The sequence below is a fragment of the Heliangelus exortis genome, chromosome 1, assembly GCF_036169615.1.
Source record: "Heliangelus exortis chromosome 1, bHelExo1.hap1, whole genome shotgun sequence".
In the NCBI taxonomy this organism is placed as follows: Eukaryota; Metazoa; Chordata; class Aves; order Apodiformes; family Trochilidae; genus Heliangelus; species Heliangelus exortis.
Window position 1 is genome coordinate 147,663,160 of NC_092422.1, and position 19,874 is coordinate 147,683,033.

At 44.2% G+C, this 19,874-nt stretch overlaps 2 protein-coding genes across 4 annotated transcripts in view; one reads left to right on the top strand and one right to left on the bottom strand.

Annotated features, from left to right (window-relative positions):
- The first annotated feature begins 1,693 nt into the window (after positions 1-1,693).
- On the top strand, positions 1,694-6,980 carry LOC139790849 (cytoglobin-1-like). Its single transcript, XM_071732650.1, has 3 exons — positions 1,694-1,892; positions 5,296-5,527; positions 6,739-6,980. The coding sequence occupies exons 1-3, from the start codon at positions 1,798-1,800 to the stop codon at positions 6,865-6,867; spliced, it is 456 nt and encodes a 151-aa protein (XP_071588751.1). The 5' UTR covers positions 1,694-1,797; the 3' UTR covers positions 6,868-6,980.
- Positions 6,981-15,070: 8,090 nt separating this feature from the next.
- Positions 15,071-19,874, bottom strand: part of LUC7L2 (LUC7 like 2, pre-mRNA splicing factor) — a 37,098-nt gene continuing 32,294 nt past the window's right edge. For all 3 annotated transcript variants that reach the window (XM_071732604.1, XM_071732609.1, XM_071732607.1), the window contains one exon: positions 15,071-16,142. In XM_071732604.1, the coding sequence (XP_071588705.1) occupies positions 15,950-16,142 (193 nt within the window). In that variant the 3' untranslated portion in view covers positions 15,071-15,949. The remainder of the gene's footprint in view (positions 16,143-19,874) is intronic.

Here is a 19,874-nt window from a genome sequence, read left to right on the forward strand (position 1 = left end):
CAGCTTCTCCCATGGAAAGATGTCCACAATAAGTCAGGGTGGCAGCAGGATCTGCAAGGAGAATATGGCAGCTAAAAACAGAAGGAAAAAGTTGCAAGCAAGTAATTGTACAGATTCACATTCCAAATTAAAAAACAGCTCTACCTCTGTGCTCCAGACCTGCCCAAGTCTATTTTGTTTTGGCTAAAGTTTCTTCAGGATCTCGCTCTCTCCCAGGCCACCTGTGGCAAGAACCTGATGTGTGTTCTTGGCCAAAAACTTTGTGCTTTCTCCATTGAGCTTCTCCCAGGCAGTTTTATCTCCCAAGGCCTGGAACCATCAACTCCTGCAGTACAATCTTTGCTCCTTTCTCTGTGTCCCTTTGCTGGCAGCTGGGCTTGGCCAACTGGGAGATGCCTGGTTTGGGTTTGCCTTCAAAGAGGCAGCTGTCCCAGCAGCATAGCATGACCCCCCTGGCTCTCCTTAAATCTGGGATGTTTTTCTGAGGATTTGGGGATGAGAAAGCAAAGGCTGTGAAGCTTTCTATCAATCTACACTTTGTTTGCTATGATGAAACAAGAGGGTGTGGAAGAGGGTAGTTTTGGTGAAGTCATTTGAGGCACTCCTTGGTAGTGGTGGGGCTCAACCTCACCCATAGCTCCAGGTGAATTTACAACAAACACTTTCATGTGGGCATCAGGGCTGGCATTGCTCACTGTGCCACACATTTCCCCCTCACTCCTGTTCCTTCCCTCCTCTAAACCATCCCAAACAACATGAGGTTTTGTCTGTGCTTGGCATGCAGCAGCAGTTCTTCAAGCCCCTTAGCCCTTATTTTGTGTGCGTGCTCTGGAATTAAACCAGAACATTCCTGCCAGAGGTTAAGCCCAAACAGAGGTTAAGCCCAAACACTGTGCAGATAATCCAAGATTTTTTGTGGCGTCTGCAGCTCCACAGTGGCCCTTCTCCTGCCCCTCATCTCTTTCTCCCTTCCAGGCAGGTGAAGCTTAGGGACAGGGCAGAGATCCCAGCTGTGAGCCTGGAGGATTAAGGTAGCAAAATACCTTGCTCTCAGCCTGGCTGTCCTGCACCTTATATCTCCTTGGGTTAAAAGGAGATGTCTTTCCAGGGCCCTGTGGCCATGAATGCTGTGCCCCTGCTTCTGTCTCCTTCGCTGCAATTGTGTCATTTTGGGGTAGTGATGCCTCCCACGTGCCCAGTATCCAGGTCAGAAACTGTGGTGGGGTGAGCCCCTGCTAAACCAGAAGTTTGTGGGGAAAGCAGTGACTGTGGCATGAAAGCAGGACTGGAAAGACTTTGCTGGAGCTGTAAGAAGGATCTTTGGGTTGAAGGACTAAAAGTGCTGGGAAGAGGGGTTGGCAAGGGCACCATGTTACCTGCAGCACAGCAGTGCTCAGGCAAGGATTGACTCAGGAGAGAGAAGCCAAGTGCTGGCCTTGAAAGGGGTGATGGGGGAGGAGAGATGATTTTTTTCTTTCTCTACTGAAAACTCACCCTTTTCCCCTTCTGTCCTCAGACAGAGAAATCTTTGGTCTGGCACCTGATGTCAAGGCAAGATTGCTAGTCCTCCCTCCTCATGTGGTTGGTTTTTTCCTGATTAAAAGTGATTAGGCAGCCCTAAAGCCTGCAGAAATGTCACAGAGGGAAACAGAGACAAAGAATCCATTCAAGATCTCATAAATCCCAGGGCAGTATTTAGAGAGCCCCGAGAAGAGAGCTGCAGCAGAATCACCTCACCGGGACCTCTCTGTCCTTCTCTCTCCTGCTGCACCTTTCATTGCCAACAGCTCTTCCACCATGTCATTCTCTGAAGCAGAAGTGCAAAGTGCCCGTAGTGCCTGGGAGAAGATGTATGTGGATGCTGAGGACAATGGGACAACTGTGCTGGTCAGGTAAGGGAAGAGCCCATCTTGCTGCTGCCCCAGAGGGTTAACGGAGGAACAGCAAGAAGGATGGAGTTACCACCTAGGAGCACATCTTGATGTTTTTCACGCAGCCCTTGCTGGGACCATCTTGATTTGCTGTGGTTTACCCCACCTCAGGGAGGAAACAGGGAAGAGGAGAAATCCACACAAAGAAAAGTAAAAGGAAAGGGGGAGGAGAGGAGGGAAAGGAAGAAGATATGAGAACAGTTTCTTCACCCACTTAAGGTGAAGAAAAGAAAGCATGGTATGAAAGAGAATGTGAACAAAACATAGGCCCTATTTCCCTCTTTCCCTTTGCCTCTAAACTCTTGTAAAGATTTTTTAACTCGTATGTCTGCAATATTTCTGTTGTGATTTTCTTCTAGCCTTTCCAGTCCAGAGCCCATCTGTTTCATTGCATTGTATCCATCCTCTGGGCTTTCCTCTCTTAGTTTTCACTGTTTTCCTCTCTCCTTCCATAAGACAGAAGTTTCTTCCATTCACCTTTCACATACCTCTCTCTCAGCTAGGACTTATATCATCTCCATACACACTGATGAGTCCAAATACTGTTTCTAGTTATCATAACTTTAAACTCTTTCTGGCTTTCTTGTATTTCATATCTTGTGCCTGGATCAGCTTCAAATAGTACCAGTGTAGCAAGACAAACCTCTTCTGTGGATGCGGTGCTCCAAGGTCCAACCAGGTGTCCCAGTAGAATCTCACAAATGGTACTCTGACCAGCGTGGATCAGTACTATTGCTCCAAAGGTGACCAACCACCTAGTGGCTATGCCAGGTGTGAGCCTTTTATTGGCCCCCTAATCCTGCTCATGCACAGTAGGGGCCTGCCCTAATTAGGTTCAGGTGGGCTTCACACGAGGTCAAGCCCACTACCTGGCAATTATTGGCACCTGGTTACCTCATGTAGCTACATATTAGGCACTGCTCCTTCCTTCTGCTGTCTGAGGAGTCACATCCTGAGGAAAGTTAGGTTCAGAAATGTAGCTGTAAATTGTTAGTAGCATCCAGTGGCTTGGCTCCATGAAGTGATTTATTCTACAGAATTTTGTCTTAGAGTCCTACAGCCCCAGACCTGCCTGTAGAGAAGTTCTGGGCTACCCAGCACAAGAGAGACATGGACGTGTTGGGAAAAACACGGGGGACTGGAGCATCTCTCTCATGAGCAAAGGTAGAGAGAGCTGGACCTGTTCAGCCTGAGAAGAGAAGGCTTAGGGGCATCAATGTGTATAAAAGGCTGAGGGGAGGGTAGAGAGATGGAGCCAGGTTCTTCTCATTGGTGCCCAGGGTCAGCACTGGAGGCAATGGACACAAACTGAAACATGGGAGGTTCCCTCTGAAGATCAGGATATACTTTTTCACTGTGAGTGCAACAGAGCACAGGTTGCCTAGGTAGGTTGTGGAGTCTCCATCCATAGAGACAGTCAAAAGCCATCTGGACACGGTCCTGGGCAACCAGATGGACCCAGGAAGTTTGATCAGATGGCCTCCAGAGGTCCTTTCAAGCCCAACCATTCTGTGACTGTGAGTGTCCCCCAGGTGTCTGTTTTGGGGCTGGTCTTGTTCAATATCTTTAGCATTGATTTAGGTGAGGGGATTGAGTGCTTCCCCAGCAAGTTTGCAGATGACACCAAGTTGGGTGGGAGCGTTGATCTTCTTGAGGGCAGGAAGGCTCTGCAGAGGGACCTGGACAGTTTGAATCAATGGGCCAAGGCCAATTGTATGAGGTTTAACAAGGCCAAGTGCCATGTCCTACATTTTGGTCACAACAACTCCAGGAGTGCTGGTTGACACCCCACTGTACATGAGGAATATGAGCCTGAAGTGTGCCCCAGCAGCAAAGATGACAAAAAGCATCCTGGGTTGTATCAGAAACAGTGTGGCCAGCAAGAGAAAGGATGTGGTCGCCCCTCTGTGCCTGACACTGGTGGGATCACACCCCAAATACTGGGTTCAGTTCTGGGCTCTTCACTACAAGAATGACACTGAGGTGCTGGAGTGAGTTCAGAGAAGGACAACCAAGCTGGTGTAGGGTCTGGAGAACAAGTCCTAGGGGATGAGGCTGAGGGAACTGGGATTGTTTAGTACGGAGGAGGCTGAGGGGGGACCTCATTGCTCTCTGAAAGTACCTGAAAGGAGGTTGTAGTGAGGTGACTGTTGGACTCTTCTCAAGTATATAGTGACAGGACTAAAGGAAATGGCCTGAAGTTGCACCAAGGGAGGTTTAGACTAGATCTTAAGAGGAATTTCTTTACTGAGAGAATAGTCAGGCACTGGAATGGGCTGCCCAGGGAGGTGGTGGAATCACCATGCCAGGAAGTATTCAAAAACCATGTCGATGAGGCACTTCAGGACATGCTCTAGTAGGATGGTGAACATTTTTTTTTTGAGGTATGGTATTGAGGGTTGGACACAGTGACCTTAGACTTTTTTTCCAACAGTGACAATTCCGTGATACTGTGAAATCCAATCTGGAAGTTGCTCTTTCAGGGTGAATAACTGGTTCACCCAATAGACTAAATTTGTTTTTCCAGAGCTTGACCAGGATGACCGAAATTTATATGTTATAAAAAGCAGTTCCTTTAGGAGTGGCTTTGAATTATGTTACTTTTGAACAAATGAAATGAGCAGTACCTAGACAGTTTTAGGATGGACTCTAGAAATGGCTTAATTAACAAAACCAATTGCAGGGCTTCTCCATGGAAACACCCACTCAGAGCACAATGGACCTATCTGCTGTCTGGAACATCTTTGGGAATGTTGAGCTGTCATGTGCAACCTATGTGAACGTGCTCCCACTTCTATGTGAATTGTATCTCCACCTAACACAGAGTCAGAGCTGAGGAGATGTCTACTTTAGAAGCAGTAGAATAAATTCAAGATAGGTAGGTTTTAAGGAAGAATGAGGAAAGGGAAGTGCCCTGGAGAAAAACAAGGGAGGGGACAGGCTGTCATGGGCCCAGGGGCTGTGCACAGATGGGAAAGGTGAAGGAGAACCAAGAAACGCTGGGGAAAGAGGTATCTGTTCTACTTGAGAGAAGGAAAAAGGGCGATAAATGCATAAAACAAGTCCTGGAATTTGAAGCCATTCATGCCTTGGTGTTGCAGCGAGCCTTTCTCTCGGGGACACGGCTCTTCTCAGGAGCTCTCTTTCCATCTCTCTTCCCAGGCGTCTCTCTGCATCCTCTTCTCCTTCTGGGAGCATGCCTTTTATTTTGCCCTTCAGCCCCGCCCATTTCCGGCTGGGGCAGGCCCTGATTATTGGGCACAGCTGGGCCTAAGCTCCCAGTTCATTATCGGCGACACCTGGTGACTTGTGGTTCTCACTACACCTTGGTCCACAGATTAGGATGTCTCTCATTTCTCAACAGGATGTTTACTGAACACCCAGACACCAAGTCTTACTTCACACACTTCAAAGGCATGGACTCTGCTGAAGAGATGAAACAGTCGGATCAGGTCCGGGGCCATGGCAAGAAGGTTTTCACTGCCATCAATGACATGGTGCAACACCTGGACAACTCCGAGGCTTTTCTTGGGATAGTGAACCCACTGGGCAAGAAACATGCCACCCAGCTGAAGATCGACCCCAAAAACTTTAGGGTGAGCCAGCAGACCTCTTTCCAGAGGCTGTAATTGTGATGGAAGGATGTCTTCCCCTTTGAGGGGTAGACCTGACAAAAACAGGCTTTGTGTATATGTAGATATACATATATATATATATATATATATATGCTTCAGAGAGTGGAGTTGGTGGAAGACAGCAGGAATGAGACATCTGGCACCTGTTAGGAAAAAGGTTCTGCAGCAGGTGTGATGCAGGCAGGTCTGCTCAGGTGGAAGCTGTGGGGCTGCCCAGGAGCTGTGGTGGGTTTTCTCAGTGCAACAGGATTCCCACGCTTGCCATTTAATAACAAGACACAGAAAAGCAGCTTAAGACTGGGCTTCAGCCCTTGATGTCTATGTAACAGGAACCAGGCTTTTCTAGGACAACTGAAAAAGCTGTTATGGACCAAAAATATCAACAGCATTGCCAACACAACACAAACACAGGTGATACATACAGCATCAGATTACTTGCCCAAGTCCACCTAAGGTCACTAGCAGAATGCATTTAGAACTATTTTGTCTGCCTAACAGCACCAAACACATAGAGAGGCACCTGCTGGCAAAGGTCACTCAGGCACCAGGAAGGTGGTTTCCAAAGTAGTGGATCCAGTTTTCAGTAAGTGGGAAAATAAGTGAGGATTTCTGCCCAGAAAGACTTTTTCAGAGTAAAGATGCTCATAAAACAATAAATGTTCCACAGAAATGGAGTTGGCATTTCAAAGTATGCCACCCACCCGTGACTGTAATGACAAACTAATCCTCATTGACACAGTGCTGCATAGCTAAGGAGCAGGAAAGATTAGGAAAAAACCTCCCAACTCATGTATTCCATAGGCATTCAACATAGGGCTCCCTGTGGCTTTTAAACACTTGGGACAGTTCACTGCCAGGAGGACTGCAGTAGATGGACCAAGTGAACTGGTCCTGTACAGCTGCCTTTATGTGCTGGGTGCAGCAAATGTTAACTAGATACAGGGTAGTTAAAAAAAACCAGCAGCAGCAGCAACTGCATTTTTGGGGAATTCTGTAACAGACTTGATTTTCCATGGCCTGTTACAAGCTCTGCATGCTATATGCTGCTAAAGTGTTCTTGTATCCCTCTCTGTCCTCCAAGAATTCTGATTAAAAATGTATATATTGTGTTCTTATGCCTCTAAATTAGAGGGAAGTTCACACTGGTTATTTCTTATCCTATGCTTGTTCAGGTTATCTGTGACATTATCTTGCAACTGATGGAGGAAAAATTTGGTGGAGACTGCAAAGCTTCCTTTGAGAAGGTGACCAATGAAATCTGCACTCACCTGAACAATGTCTACAAAGCTGAGGGTTGGTGAGGATGTGCAACTTCCAGGCTCATCAAGCATCTCACCAGTACTGATTTGCTGCTTTTGGGCCTACAGCCACAGTTGGAAGAATGAAAAATTAAAATAAAAATAATTTTTAAAAAGGCTTATGTAATGTAGGTATAAATATCAACGCTCTCCTTAGCAAACTGAGTTTCTACAGCTAAATAAAACCCACAGATACATCAAAGCCAACCAACAAATCCTGATGTGCTTTGGGAGGGTTCCATTTGCAACTGTCCTTGAAGACTACATTTTAAGATGATGGCCTTAAGCTTGCTCTTCCTGAGAGGAAGACTTGCTCCTTCCAGCAGGACCAGCAGCCCAGAGGGGCACCAGTAGCTCATTATCTCAGCTACCACCTCCCCATCCTCATGAACAGTTGAGCAGGAGACCATTTTGAAGCATCTCCAGGGACTTTGTAGAGGTGTACAGGACTTAGGTTTGAGAAGAACATGGGGAAAGTCCCATTCTGCATCAGTGAGAGGTGTTCCCCAGCCTTGAAAGAGGTTTCTCAGAGCAGCTTTCATGGCAAGGGATGGCAACATTGGATGTAGTCTCCACTGGGTCCCTCTGGGCTGGGCTGAACATGTCCAGCATGTGGATTTCATGGTGTTACTCCCAACAAATTGCTCTGGCCACGTATCCAGAAGAGGGCAATAGCACTGAGCTCCCTGGCTCCTGTGCTACCTCAACGCATCCAGCTGAGGGATGTGGCTGCCATGTGGCAGCATGGGATTTCTATGGCACTGCCCTCATCCTGCCCCATTGTGTGGCCTGAGCTTCCCTTCGGTGGTAAAAGACACCAGAACTATTCAACTGCTTTTCCTTGTATTCCTTAGACATCATGAAATAAGCAAATAATAACTGTGAATAACCACTATGCCATTTTGCTTCCGTGTAACTCAATAAACAGAGAAAGTAGATGTGTCCTCTCATTTATAGCATGGAAAAGGCACTCACAATGCACAGCAGTGGCAGCTGCAGCTGGTGGTACTGGGGGTGGGTGCAGACGACAGCTCAAGCTCCCACCAAGGTGCCCATCACACTTGCAGTAATCAGGCTCCTCGGTTCATGGGAAAGGAAATTTTCACTTGACCATGTAATTACCATTTTGTGAGCTGCTGAAAATGCAGATTTCTCCCTCATTTGATGTGCAGTTTTCTTCAATCATTCAATTTGTTAGGCAAAGGATGCTGATATCCCAAATAACAGAAGATGAACTCTTGCAGGAGAGGGAGGAAGGGGCAGGCTGCTCCATTTGATTCAGTATTTTTTTCAGCTCAGGGAGAAAGGGAAGCACGTTGCACAGACTTGTCAAGTATTGTAAGAAAAGAACAGGGCTTGTAAAAAAATATTTCCAGCCTCTGCAATGAGCTTAAAATAATTTCCCTTTTTTGATTTCTTTAGTGCATGTTAAGAGCACTTTTGCCATGATGATGGTGAGATGTAATGATGTGCTTGGCCTTGCCATATAAACCCACAGCTGACAGGAGCCTGACAACACTGGCTGATGGTTTAAGACTCATGTGCTCCCTTGCTCCTGTGATGGAGGGAAGCATAGTAAAAGCAAAAACAAATCATGTGAAACAAACCAAACTCAGGCTTAAGTAAAGGAGTTATCTTAAAAATACATTTACAAAGGGAAGGACACATTAAATTCCAAAAATTTGTATGCTGTGAGTGGTTTAGGAGTATATGGCCTTTTTTTTTTTTTTTTTTTTTTTCAATCTGAGACTTTAAAGGATGGCAGGAAGATTTCCCAACAGACTATAGATCAGCCAACATCTTAAGACTGAGGGTAACTGACCTGAATTCCCAGTTCTCAAGTAGCATCACCACACAACCCTGTCTGACTTCCTTTGGATCTCACTGTGACTCTGCAAAATAGTAATATCCATGTACTTGGGAGGCAAACCATTTATTGGTTATCAAACCAGTAAATTCATGGTGCTATACATACCGTATGCATTCTTAGAGATAACTTTGATCCCACGAAGAGGAACCTAAGGAAGATACCATACCAAAAGATAGCAGAAAGAGATTTCCTGAGCAGCACTGAGCAGTCAGGCCAAAGCCCTCACATCAAGCTCTATGGTTTTCTTACAGCCTGTGGGACATCAGGAAGGTCTGGGTGAGATAAATAATCTGTCATGTAGCATGGGTAGTATGAATTAAATCAGCAAAGTGCCGTGGAGTGGCCTTTGTGTCTGACCTGAACTAGAACAGGACAAATACATAATAAATACTGAGAAAAGGAAGAGGAGTGAGAGGGAACTCATGAAGGGAGCTTATCCTTATCTCTATGGCCAGTAAAATCAAAGTGCTTTGCCAGTCATGCTGCTGGAGAAAAAAGAGCAGCCACACAAACCTTGACCTGGTAAGACAATCAAACACCTTCTTGATTCAAAATATTGCCTAAACACTGTAAAAAAATGTATGTACTAAAACTCAGTTCATAATCTTTGTTGAATGAACTCATAGCTTCCAATAGAGGCAGCTTTGGGAAAGAATAAGCAATCAGGATCAGCAAACAAGGATCCCAGGATTAGAGAAATTGAATGCAAAAAACTTTGGCTGCTGTAGTGGCAAGGCAGAAGCTTACCCAGAGGAAGGTGCACTTGAAATGCATCCCTGTGCAATTGAAAATCAGTGCTGGGACAAAATCCAAGAGCCTAGTGGTGCACAACAGCATCACCAAATCGCTCTGGGACAAGGGCTATGAGCATAGTAAGGCAATTTGAAATAACCGGGACTGTTTTACAGAAGTAGCTTATCTATTTGCCAATAATTTTCTTTTTAGAGAATCTGAGCCAAGCAGCTTTCCTGCCCTTGCCTGGAGCATGGGCCATAGAGAGGCACAGTGAGGCAAGTGAGGGGAGGAGGTAATTTCAGCTATCCTGTTGTCGCCCAGAGAGGGGACTAGAGACCTTTAATAGAATTTGGGGAATCTTCCAGAAAATCCTTCTAGCAAGGTCCAGAAGAAAACTCTCCCTTGCACCCACTCCTCCACAGCTGGAAGGCTGTTTTGGTTATTGGTGAATGAAGTTAAGGGCTGCTTGAGCTCTCTTGCTGTAGATTGTAGGCACAGATGTAACCCTCAGAGGTGCTATTTTATGCTGAAAGAGGAGGAGCTTCTTCTAGATACTGTTTAAAACATCTTGTGATAGATAAGAAGGTGCTGCGGGTACAGTTCAGATAAGAATATGCTGGGAGCAGCAAAGTTTCTACCTTGTGCTCAGTGTCAGGTCACTTCTGTTAGACATGGAGAGGAGTAGGAGAGCCCTGTTGGACCTTGACTTCACCTTCCTGGTTAAACAGAAGGTACCACAAGGCTTGTAATGGCACAATGCATGATGAGAATGAATTGCTGCAAACCGAAGGTCATATTGAGATATGACAAGTGAATTATAAATTTTTTTTTTATAATTTTTTATATTTTTTTTTCTTTTTCATTACAACAGAATCATGGAATGGTTTGGGCTGGAAGGGACCTTAAAATCATGTAGCTCCACCCCCCCTGTATTTAAAGCATGTAAAACATTCTGCTTTAGAGAAAGGTGGTGTTAGAAATGAAGCCTTTCTTCTTTACCTTTGCTAAGGCTAACACTGAGGGAATAAGCATTTTAATTAGAATGTCACCAAGGCTCAGTTAACCTTACATGCCATACCTGAGCACTTCTGGTTTACGCAGTGGAGTGGGTTTGAGCCAGTTCAGGGTCCTTATACTGGTCAGATTGCACACCATCATTATGAAACAAGCCTAAGACACACAGGAGTGACATTGTTTTGGTTTTTTTGTGGTGTAAGCCAGTAGCATCCTAGACAGAATCACTCGTTTTCTCAGTGGGGAGCAGAAATAGCAGCCCTGTTGTACTGCAAGAATAATTTGTGTACTGGCCATGGAGAGTCCAGGCTTCTGCTTTTGATAACCCTGGAAGCGCTGCCCCAGGAGGAAGCAGTGCTACGGTGTCTCTCGGAGGCAGCAACACAATCACCTCCCCCCTGCACAACCAGCTGGGAGCAGACAAATCAGGGACACACTGATGGTGCTGCTGCTGATGATCTCCTTCCAGCCTCTCCACTGAGGACACCCAGCTGCTGACCACTGCTGTCAAGCAGAGCAGGCTGATCCTGACATCGCCCTGAAACTTTCCATTGGTACAGTGTTGAAAGCAGAGGCAGAATTTTAGGACAGGGAGGACAGTGGCTGTGAAAGCGAGACCAGGATTATGGTCCCACCCTCCATCAAGGCAGTGGTTGCCCTCACCTGCTGGTAACCTGCAGTTCTTCACTCCCATTGCTCTGGTGCAAACCAGTTTGAGCTTAGGTAGACGGCAGTGCTTTAGTAAGTTATGGTAGTTCAGTGTTCCCAGCCCAGTTTTCACCTTCTAGTGATGGGATGTAGAGGCTTGAGCAGGCCTTGGATGCTGATGGTGCTTGATGCCCGATGCTCTGAAAGTTTGCAACCCCTCTGAGCCAACACCAGGCAGTTTCTAACCTTTATGCTCACAGTTGAGTATCACCACCAATACTTTTCATCAGTCAGCATTTACCTGATCATTTCAGCCTGGGAAAGGGCTGTACAGCCCCAGCAGCTCCTGCTATGTGCCAGGCTCTTTTTGGACCTTGCCCATGTGCATCCCTGCTTTATTGCTTGCTGTTTGTCCCAAACTCCCCGCTGGTGTTTTCCCTAGGACACTTCTTACCTGCAGTGCTCTGTGCAGCACTACCAAAGCCTTGGGGAAGCAGCTTGGCCAGAGCCAGGAGAGACAAACCATGAGAGAATTTTCCAATTGCCCACACAGACTGTCTCTAATGTGCCTAAAAAAAAAGGAAAGTGGGGATAAAGAGGAGAGCCCAAAGTGAAAAACAGTTCTTCCTCTCTTCCCCTGGAATACCCTGCCCAGCCACTTGCTGCTTCCCAGCTTTGCAAGCTGCAGTGAAAGCAGATCTCCAGGTCTTACTGGAATGAATTAAAGAATTGCAGCAGCAGTAATGGTGCAAGAATTTATTAAGCAAGTAGAAAAAAAAAAAAAGAAAAAAAAAAAAAGGCAAGAACCACATGGGACTGAGTGAAGACAGCATTAACACTTTTTACAAGCCACCGCATTAGGAGAAATGAACCTCTACTGTTGGCTGAACAAAGGACAACTGTACTGAGCAAGGTGGGATGTGACATGTGGGATGGAGAATAGTAGATCAGGGGGTTTATCAGGTGCTGCAGACCCTCACAGCACAGTGCACACTGCCATCACCTCTGGTCTGTAGCTCATCCTGCTTTTCTACTTTGTCTAATGCTGACTGCAACTGCAATCTGCCTGGATCCCCAACAGCCATGGAGGAGACAGCACACACATCTCACCCAGTCACCTTCAGTGTGGTAACAAGAAGTTTCTGTGGTGTTTAAGTTGCCATAGCTAAAATAATTTATTCAGTGGTACCCACCCATGCCCTTAGTTGTCTTGCATTGCCTTCAGGTGCCTTAAATTGCTGTCATTCTTCCTTCAGCTAGATATATAATCCCAAGGGTACCACAAGTCCTCCATTTGCATTGGCCTAGAGGGTTGGCTCACCTATTTCCTCTCACCACCCTGGAGCAGGATGAAAAGTGCTTCAAAGGCACAGACTGGTACAAGACAGACTGGACAGCCAGATAGGCTGCAGGGGTAGAGTCTGCACTGCAGGAAGAGGGAAAGAAGTAGCAGATACACTACCTGACAAAGCAAGAGGACAGATGGACCACCCTCCTCTATCCGCTTCATTGGCAAGCCTGAAGCTGGGCAGTGTGATGTGGCTGCACCAGGCCCAGCACCACATTGCTTGGAAATGTCACCGTACGATCCCTCCCACTCCAGTGGGAAAAGCAACTCATCTGCTCAGGAGACGACCCCCTTTCTCGTAAGGAGCCATGCTCTAGCTGCTTGCCACCTTGATGTTCTCCTGTTTTACACCCCCCTTGCTAATTCAGAGTGACAGCTTCCTGAGATACAGGAATAATGCTTGCAGGCTCACAACATTCCAAAGATTTTGACAAATGAAATAATCTAATTTGTACTCCAGTAGAAATGGCTATGAAGCTGAAAGTGCAACAGCAAAAATTTCAAAGAGATGCTCAGCCACAGCATCCTTAGGTTAACTGAAGCACTGCACTCCAATCCACTCCCTTCCCAGGCCGCACTAAAGCTCCTTACAGGATAGGAAAGGCACTTTCCTCTAAGAGGAATGACCTCGAGCACTCAGGCCCTTCCGAGGACCTGCAGACCTGCAAGATCTTAGTTAAGCAGCAGCCATGCAGATCACCAGAGATTACTGCACAGCAGGATCCCCCATGGAATACATCTGTGTCCAACACCGCATCTCCACCTCTCCCCATCTCGTAAGAACTGAGTAAGCACCTGAAGGGGGAGCAGCGGGGCCAAACAGGCTCGGTGGGGGGGGAAGTTGTAAATGCAGCCTGGAGAGATGACAGTGTGTGACATGAAACTGCTACACCCATGTCTGTAGGACTTAGGTCAGTCTGGGTTAGTGTGCTGAGTGGCTTCATCTTCTAAACGCTTTTGCCATTGCAGTTACAATCTGGTTCTAGACCAGAATTGAGATTTAACAATTGCTTAACAGTTTCCTGGAGACTGGGAAATAAAAGATTACAAGAAGTGATGCCCAAACTGTTTCACCAGTGTCTACGCTCTTTCCCTTATCTGATGCAGCAGAGATGGGCAAAGATTTTCCCCAGATCCCTTTCATAATTATTTTAGCCAAGCAAAACTAATTTAAATCCCATTCTTCAGCCACCCAGCAGGAAATGGATAGGTGACAAATACCTCAGTTCCACCCTTCTGGAAATTAAGGTACCTTGGTTCAGATGAAAGGGTGAAAGACCCTTACTGACTCAGGCACAACCAGAGGAGCTCCTTCACTGACTGATGTTCCGTGTCTCTTGTGTCAAAAGAAATGTATTTCATAAATTGCCTAAATACAGTTCTCTTCCTAACTGCACTCCAGTCCTGATTTCAGACATCAGAAATGTATTCCCACATGTAATTCAGATTATTTTGTCAGACATCAGACTTACCTTCTCTCTGTTTAACACCGGTGTGGTATTTGACATACTATTAAGCTCACCACCCCACAAAAACCTATAAATAAGGAAAGGTCCAAATCCAATCACTCTTTCCTAGGTAAATTTAAAAGCCATTTGTAAAATTGATGGCACATTATCCAGAATTTGCTAGTAAGGAATCTAAGAAGTGTTTTATCACAGTATGCAAATTCTGTTTTATAATACAGAATTTCTAGTTGCTGGCTGCAGGGGGAGACAAGTCCTTAGCATTTTTGGAATATCTTAATTCCAGGAGTGAATATCAAATAATTTTCCCAGCCACTTGCTGGCAATTCTGCTATGCAAAATGCAACTAAAATGGACTTCTTCACCACTTGTCACACCACTAGAATTCCATTAACAAAGGTGCTATGCTGGATACAAGCCCTTCCTGAGATGTAGAGGTCCTGTTCTAGCTTTCACTGCCGGCCAAATTACTGCTGGATAATCTACTGTGGTAGAATCAGCACCCATGTGTTCTGACCATACTGAAGAGAATACAGAAAGACCATCAGGAAGAAGTGCAGCCAGTGAAAGTGTAGGGGTATTACATACCCATAATTAGCGAGCCTATAGAGGCACTGGGTCTAGGGAGACAGAGAAGTGAGTCTGCAGAACCTGCTGAAAATGCCAAGAAATCATCACAACCATGGCTCTTAAGCATCACTGGTAAATAACTCAGTAGTGCTGTCTCGAGGAGAGCTTAATCTCTAAATTCTTCTGTGTGAAGGTGCATCACACAGCCCCGGTGGGTGTTATTTTAGCAACTTATATGCCCCAAAACACTTTTAATCTGACAGAACAGGCAGAAACCCCCTGTATGTTAAGGTAGCTTACACCTAAATGAAATGCTGTTCTTTGGAGCTGAAGTCACTAAGGAGTTAGCAATTATGCCATGATCATTATGACTGCATGGTTTGGGCTTTGAAAATCTTAGGGCAGTCATAACTGTATTAGAAGACTGCTGCTCCTAGAGTACAGGTGCATACTAAAAACTCTTGATAATCATGTTAGGTTTTTTAATGGCTGAACTGTTAAGTAACTAAAACTTGAGACACCAGTATATCCTTGGTCAGTTATTTGACAATGTGGTTTCCTTTTTTTATTTTTTATTTTTTGTTCTTAATATTTGTTTGTTGTTGCTGGTTTTTTGTTTGTTTTTAATACAATTAAGGATGTGCCACTTACACCCCACAAGAAAAAGCAGAAAGAGTCCTTATGGAAAAAAAACAAATATATTGAACACATACCAATCAAATGGTACAGATATGGGACTGGCTTTGATTTCAAAATTTAAGTAGAAATAAAAAAAAAAAAGATGTAATGCAACAGCTGTTCAATTTCCAAGTCTAAATAGGCACTGTAAAAAGACATTTCCGCTTTCTCCAGCACACATTCCTGTCTAAATGCTCCCACTGTAATCAACTCCTAGGTTCCCAAACAAAACACATCACTGGGAACGTAACCTTAGAGTAAAAGGTAATATCCATCCACCCACCCTCTTACAAAAAAAAAAAAAAAAAACAAAAACCAAAAAAGCAAACAATAAAGTCCCCCAAAATACAACCTCTTTCAACGCTGCTGTTTTGACTGGTGCAGAATTGGAGAATTTATAAAGGTTCAAAAGCACCCAAGGCAAGTAGTACAATATAATTTGTTCACTAACTTGTATTGGAAAGGAGATTAAAAACATTGAGATCTGCATCTTGGTACATAAAACTGTCGTCCTGAATAAAGAGAAATCTTTCAGAAAAGTTTTACAACTTGGTGGAAGTCCAGGACCCAGCTTTAGGCATCATTAATTGATGGGGTTTAATTCTGACTTGGTTATAACCACTTTTATATACTGTACATCTACCCTAGTTGGATCAGTGTGTGGAACTGCTCACTGGTGTCCCTTTGAACAACTGTAAACTAAACCATAGTATGCAACTCCATAGGAAGCTAGAGCCCAGGTGAATACACAGCCAGTTATATCTCCCCTGCTTCACGCTCTTCCGAGCTCCTTGGGTCTTCCGATCGGCCGTTAGCACTCTCGTAAGAGCGTTTCTTGTCTTTGAAATCTCGCGGCGATCTCTCTCGTGAGCTCCGGTCTTTATCACGTGAAGTTCGATCGCGATCTCTTGAACGTTCTTTGTCTCTGGAAGATCTTTCTTTTGAGGACCTAAGAAGCGCGGTGAATTTGAGAACTCGAGTTAGTCACCAACCAGCAAATATCAAACGGCATTTTCGCTTTATATTTTTCTTCTTTTCCCAACTACTTTTAGATTTATGTGAATATAAGTGTATGTAAAGCCATCAGAAGTAATTTGGCTTTTGAAACTGGAAACAGGGAAGGGAGAAAAGACAAATACTGATAAAGGCAGATTTAACCTGCATTTATTACAGAGCCCAGATAAAGGTCAACATTCTTCACTCTTATTTTCAACCTCCACACTCAAACTTGCATTAATACAAGTTTAACTGAAATTTCTCATCTGTAATCTCTAGCTTAAGAAGAATGCCTGCTTATCTCAGATATATAAATCAAACTTATATAAATGTGTTTTCAAATGGAAGTTTGACTAAATGCAGGTGGAAAATAGAGTCATTTCGGAATGAGGCTATTATATCACAAATAAAACCCAAATCTGGAATCTCTACTGCCAATCAGGTTTTGTTAGCTGAATTATCCCTTGTGTGATTCTGCAATGTTGGGGTGGTGCTATTCAAGATATATTGCTTTGTAATAGGCATCTCTGAAACATTTACAACAGAGCCAGGAAAGAGCTGCTCTTTTAAACAGTCCTTAGTTTCGACTGTTAAATGGAGCTGCCTGTACTGTAAAAAAACCAAACATACAAACATGGATTAGACATCCCTCTCTATTTTCCCCCACAGAGCACATCTAATCATAGGAAAAAAAACCAAAACCAAAACAACCATTCATTTTAAGATGTACTACCATCACAAGGTAATCTAATAAATACTTTCACAGAAAAATCTTAACAGCACAGCCACTAATTTTCTAGTAAAAAAATTTGGTGTACTGGACAGTGAGACTGTAATCTCTCCACTTGCAGAAAGTTACCGTCATCACCTCAAAGCTTCAAAACTGAAGTCAGCAACATGGTCCTGCACTCATTTCCTTTTATAAGCTTACAAAGATGTAACCTTGCATTTCAGTTCCTCATCTGGAAAGATTACTTTCTCTACTATGTAGATTTTTCCAAGATTCAGTATTTGCCAACACTGAGATCCACAGGCATTACTCCTTATTCCACAAACTACACATCAAATCAGAAGAGAAGCAACATGCCAAATAAGAAGCTGATAATAAGAGTTAATACAGAGGTAATACTGTTTCATGAGTATTTTGCACTGCAAGTCCCCTGCAGAAGCAACAAGGCTTCCAAACTGGTTGACTCATGCTAACTCTAGTAATTAAGCCTAGAATGAGCAGAGAGAACATGATGCCATCCACAGCTTTGGCTTTTCATTCTATGTATTTTAGAGGGAATTCAAGGAGTGTTTGTTCAGCCATCCCATCTCTCTACAGGTGAGGCTCTAAGGAGGAGGACTGGCTTTAATGAATCACAGCACAGTGATGTGGAAGTTTATACAATTGCTTTAGCAAGCGGTATTACTACCAGAAGACTTAGAACTAAATTACCATTCCTGCCTTTCTGAAGGACAAGATACAGCATTCAGAACCAGAACCTTCACTAGACTTACACTATCTAGAGTGCTTGGAAGGCATTACCTTTTAACTGATCAAGTGGATTTAAAAAAAAAAAAAAACAAAACCAAAAAACCCACTACCCATTCCCTTCACCAGGTAAGAGTGGGTAGCATCCACACTGTCATGTCGACCAACTATGAACTGTGTAATACTGGTTCCAAGGCAGCCCCTGCACTGGGTTAGAAGGCAAAATAAATAAAAGTACCCTTGAACAAAAATCACATAGTAGCCTTGTCAGTCTGGGAAAAACCTAAGAGCAGTCATCCCTAGGAAAGCAGGGAAAGATGTAGCTACAGATTTAAACCTCCCAAGCATACGATGTATGACTAAATGGACCTGTAATCAAAAAAGCAGCCTGTACTTCTCTATCACAGTAGAGAATTAGCATAGGGGTAGAATATTCAGTTGTCAATCAGGATCTGGAGGATATTTTTAAAAAAATTAAAAATCATCTAAATGCTAAAAGTGGGATCTCACTCAGCTTTAAATGTCTGCAGTGTAGACATCTAATCAGCCAGATTTCCTTTACAGTCAGAAGGAAACAGACACTTGTACAGCATTATTTGTCTCATCTTTAAAAGAGACAAAATTATGCCACCTGAGTCTGTCATAAGACTCATGAGACTTACATCCAACCTAGTAATCTAATATCATGTGAAATGAGGGCCCACCCTATTATTTCAGGTACTCTATTTATCCACCCGATGTCTGTATGGAAGTACATCAGCCCTTGTCACATAAATTTGTTCAAGTGGGCCCACGCAAACTTAAAACTAACACTGAGGAAAAGCAGGACTTTCAGACCAGCTCTTGATAAGCCAGTAATCTAAGCTTTGGTAAACCTAGGGTTCTTATTACCTTACTCATGCTGTTACTACCAGATGGGTTCCCATTATCTTAGACACATTGCTACTATTGCTTCATGCTTTGTATATTTTCAGTCAGAGCCACAGTGTGGAGGTCTGATCCTTATAGCAATAAATTTGAAACAACATCCCAGCCATTAAGTGATTTAAATCCGTCTGGCTGTTCATAAGGATTCGGTGGTAAGAGATTAAATAAGCTATGTTTGTCAGAGTTCAGGTATTTGTAGAATTTTCTCAGGTACAGCACACAATAAACATCTCCTTCAGAATGGAGGAGTATCTGAGGGGCAGCAGGCTTTCATTTTATGAGAAAGGCTCTTCTGAAAATACTTTCTGAAGATGGGTGAACAGGAAAACCAGAAGGAATTGCATTATTTGCTGCAAACAATAGTACACCCAGCATATGTTTCATAAAATCACAGAACAGTTTGGGCTGGAAGGGACCTCAAAGATCACCTAGTTCCAATCCCCATGCCACAGGCAGGGATACCTCTCCCAGCAGATCAGGTTACATCCAATCTGCCCTTTAATACTTCCAGGGATGAGGCATCCACAACCTCCCTGGGCAACCTGTTCTAGTGTCACACACACAGTAAGAATTTCTTCCTAATGTCTAACCCTCATTCAGTTTAAAACCATTCCCCTTGTCCTGTCACTCCATGTCCTTGTAAGAAAGCCCTCTCCAACTTTCCCATAAGCCCCCTACAGGTACTGGAACACTGCTCAAAGGTCTCCCTGGAGCCTTCTCTTCTCCAGGTTGAACAACCCCAACTCTCTCAGCCCATCTTCACAGGAGAGGTGCTTCAGCCCTCTGATCATCTTGGTGGCCCTCCTCTGGACATGCTTAGAGAATTCCACGTCCTTCTTATATTGTAGACTCCAAAACTGGATACAGTACTCCATGGCAGGTTGCCATGAGTATGGAGCTGACCTCCTCGACCTGTTAGCCACACTTCTTCTGATGCAGCCCAGGGTATGGTTGGAATTCTGGGCTGCAGGTACACATTGTTAGCTCATATTGAGCTTTTCAACAACCATCAGTTTGTCTGTGATAAGGTTATAGAGAACAAAACTGGAAAATTACTTCCATCAAGAGTTTCTCCAGTAAGGAGTCTAATTTTCTAATTCTCTAATTGACACTAATATGTCAAAGCCTTCATAAATGCAATCAGAACTGAAAAAAAAAAAAAAAAATCAAAAAACCAACCAGACCCATAAACAGCTCTTACAGCAGGATTCAGTAGCCTACAATAACTGTATTATACGGTGCTTTAAACAAGCCCAGAAATCACACTGAAGGCTTTAAGTT

Bases quoted from the DNA above. Each gene is read 5' to 3' on its own strand.
- LOC139790849 (XM_071732650.1), top strand. From the start codon at position 1,798: ATGTCATTCTCTGAAGCAGAAGTGCAAAGTGCCCGTAGTGCCTGGGAG. The intron at 1,893-5,295 runs GTAAGGGAAGAG...ATTTCTCAACAG, and splicing joins GGGACAACTGTGCTGGTCAG to GATGTTTACTGAACACCCAG. The intron at 5,528-6,738 runs GTGAGCCAGCAG...ATGCTTGTTCAG, and splicing joins TCGACCCCAAAAACTTTAGG to GTTATCTGTGACATTATCTT.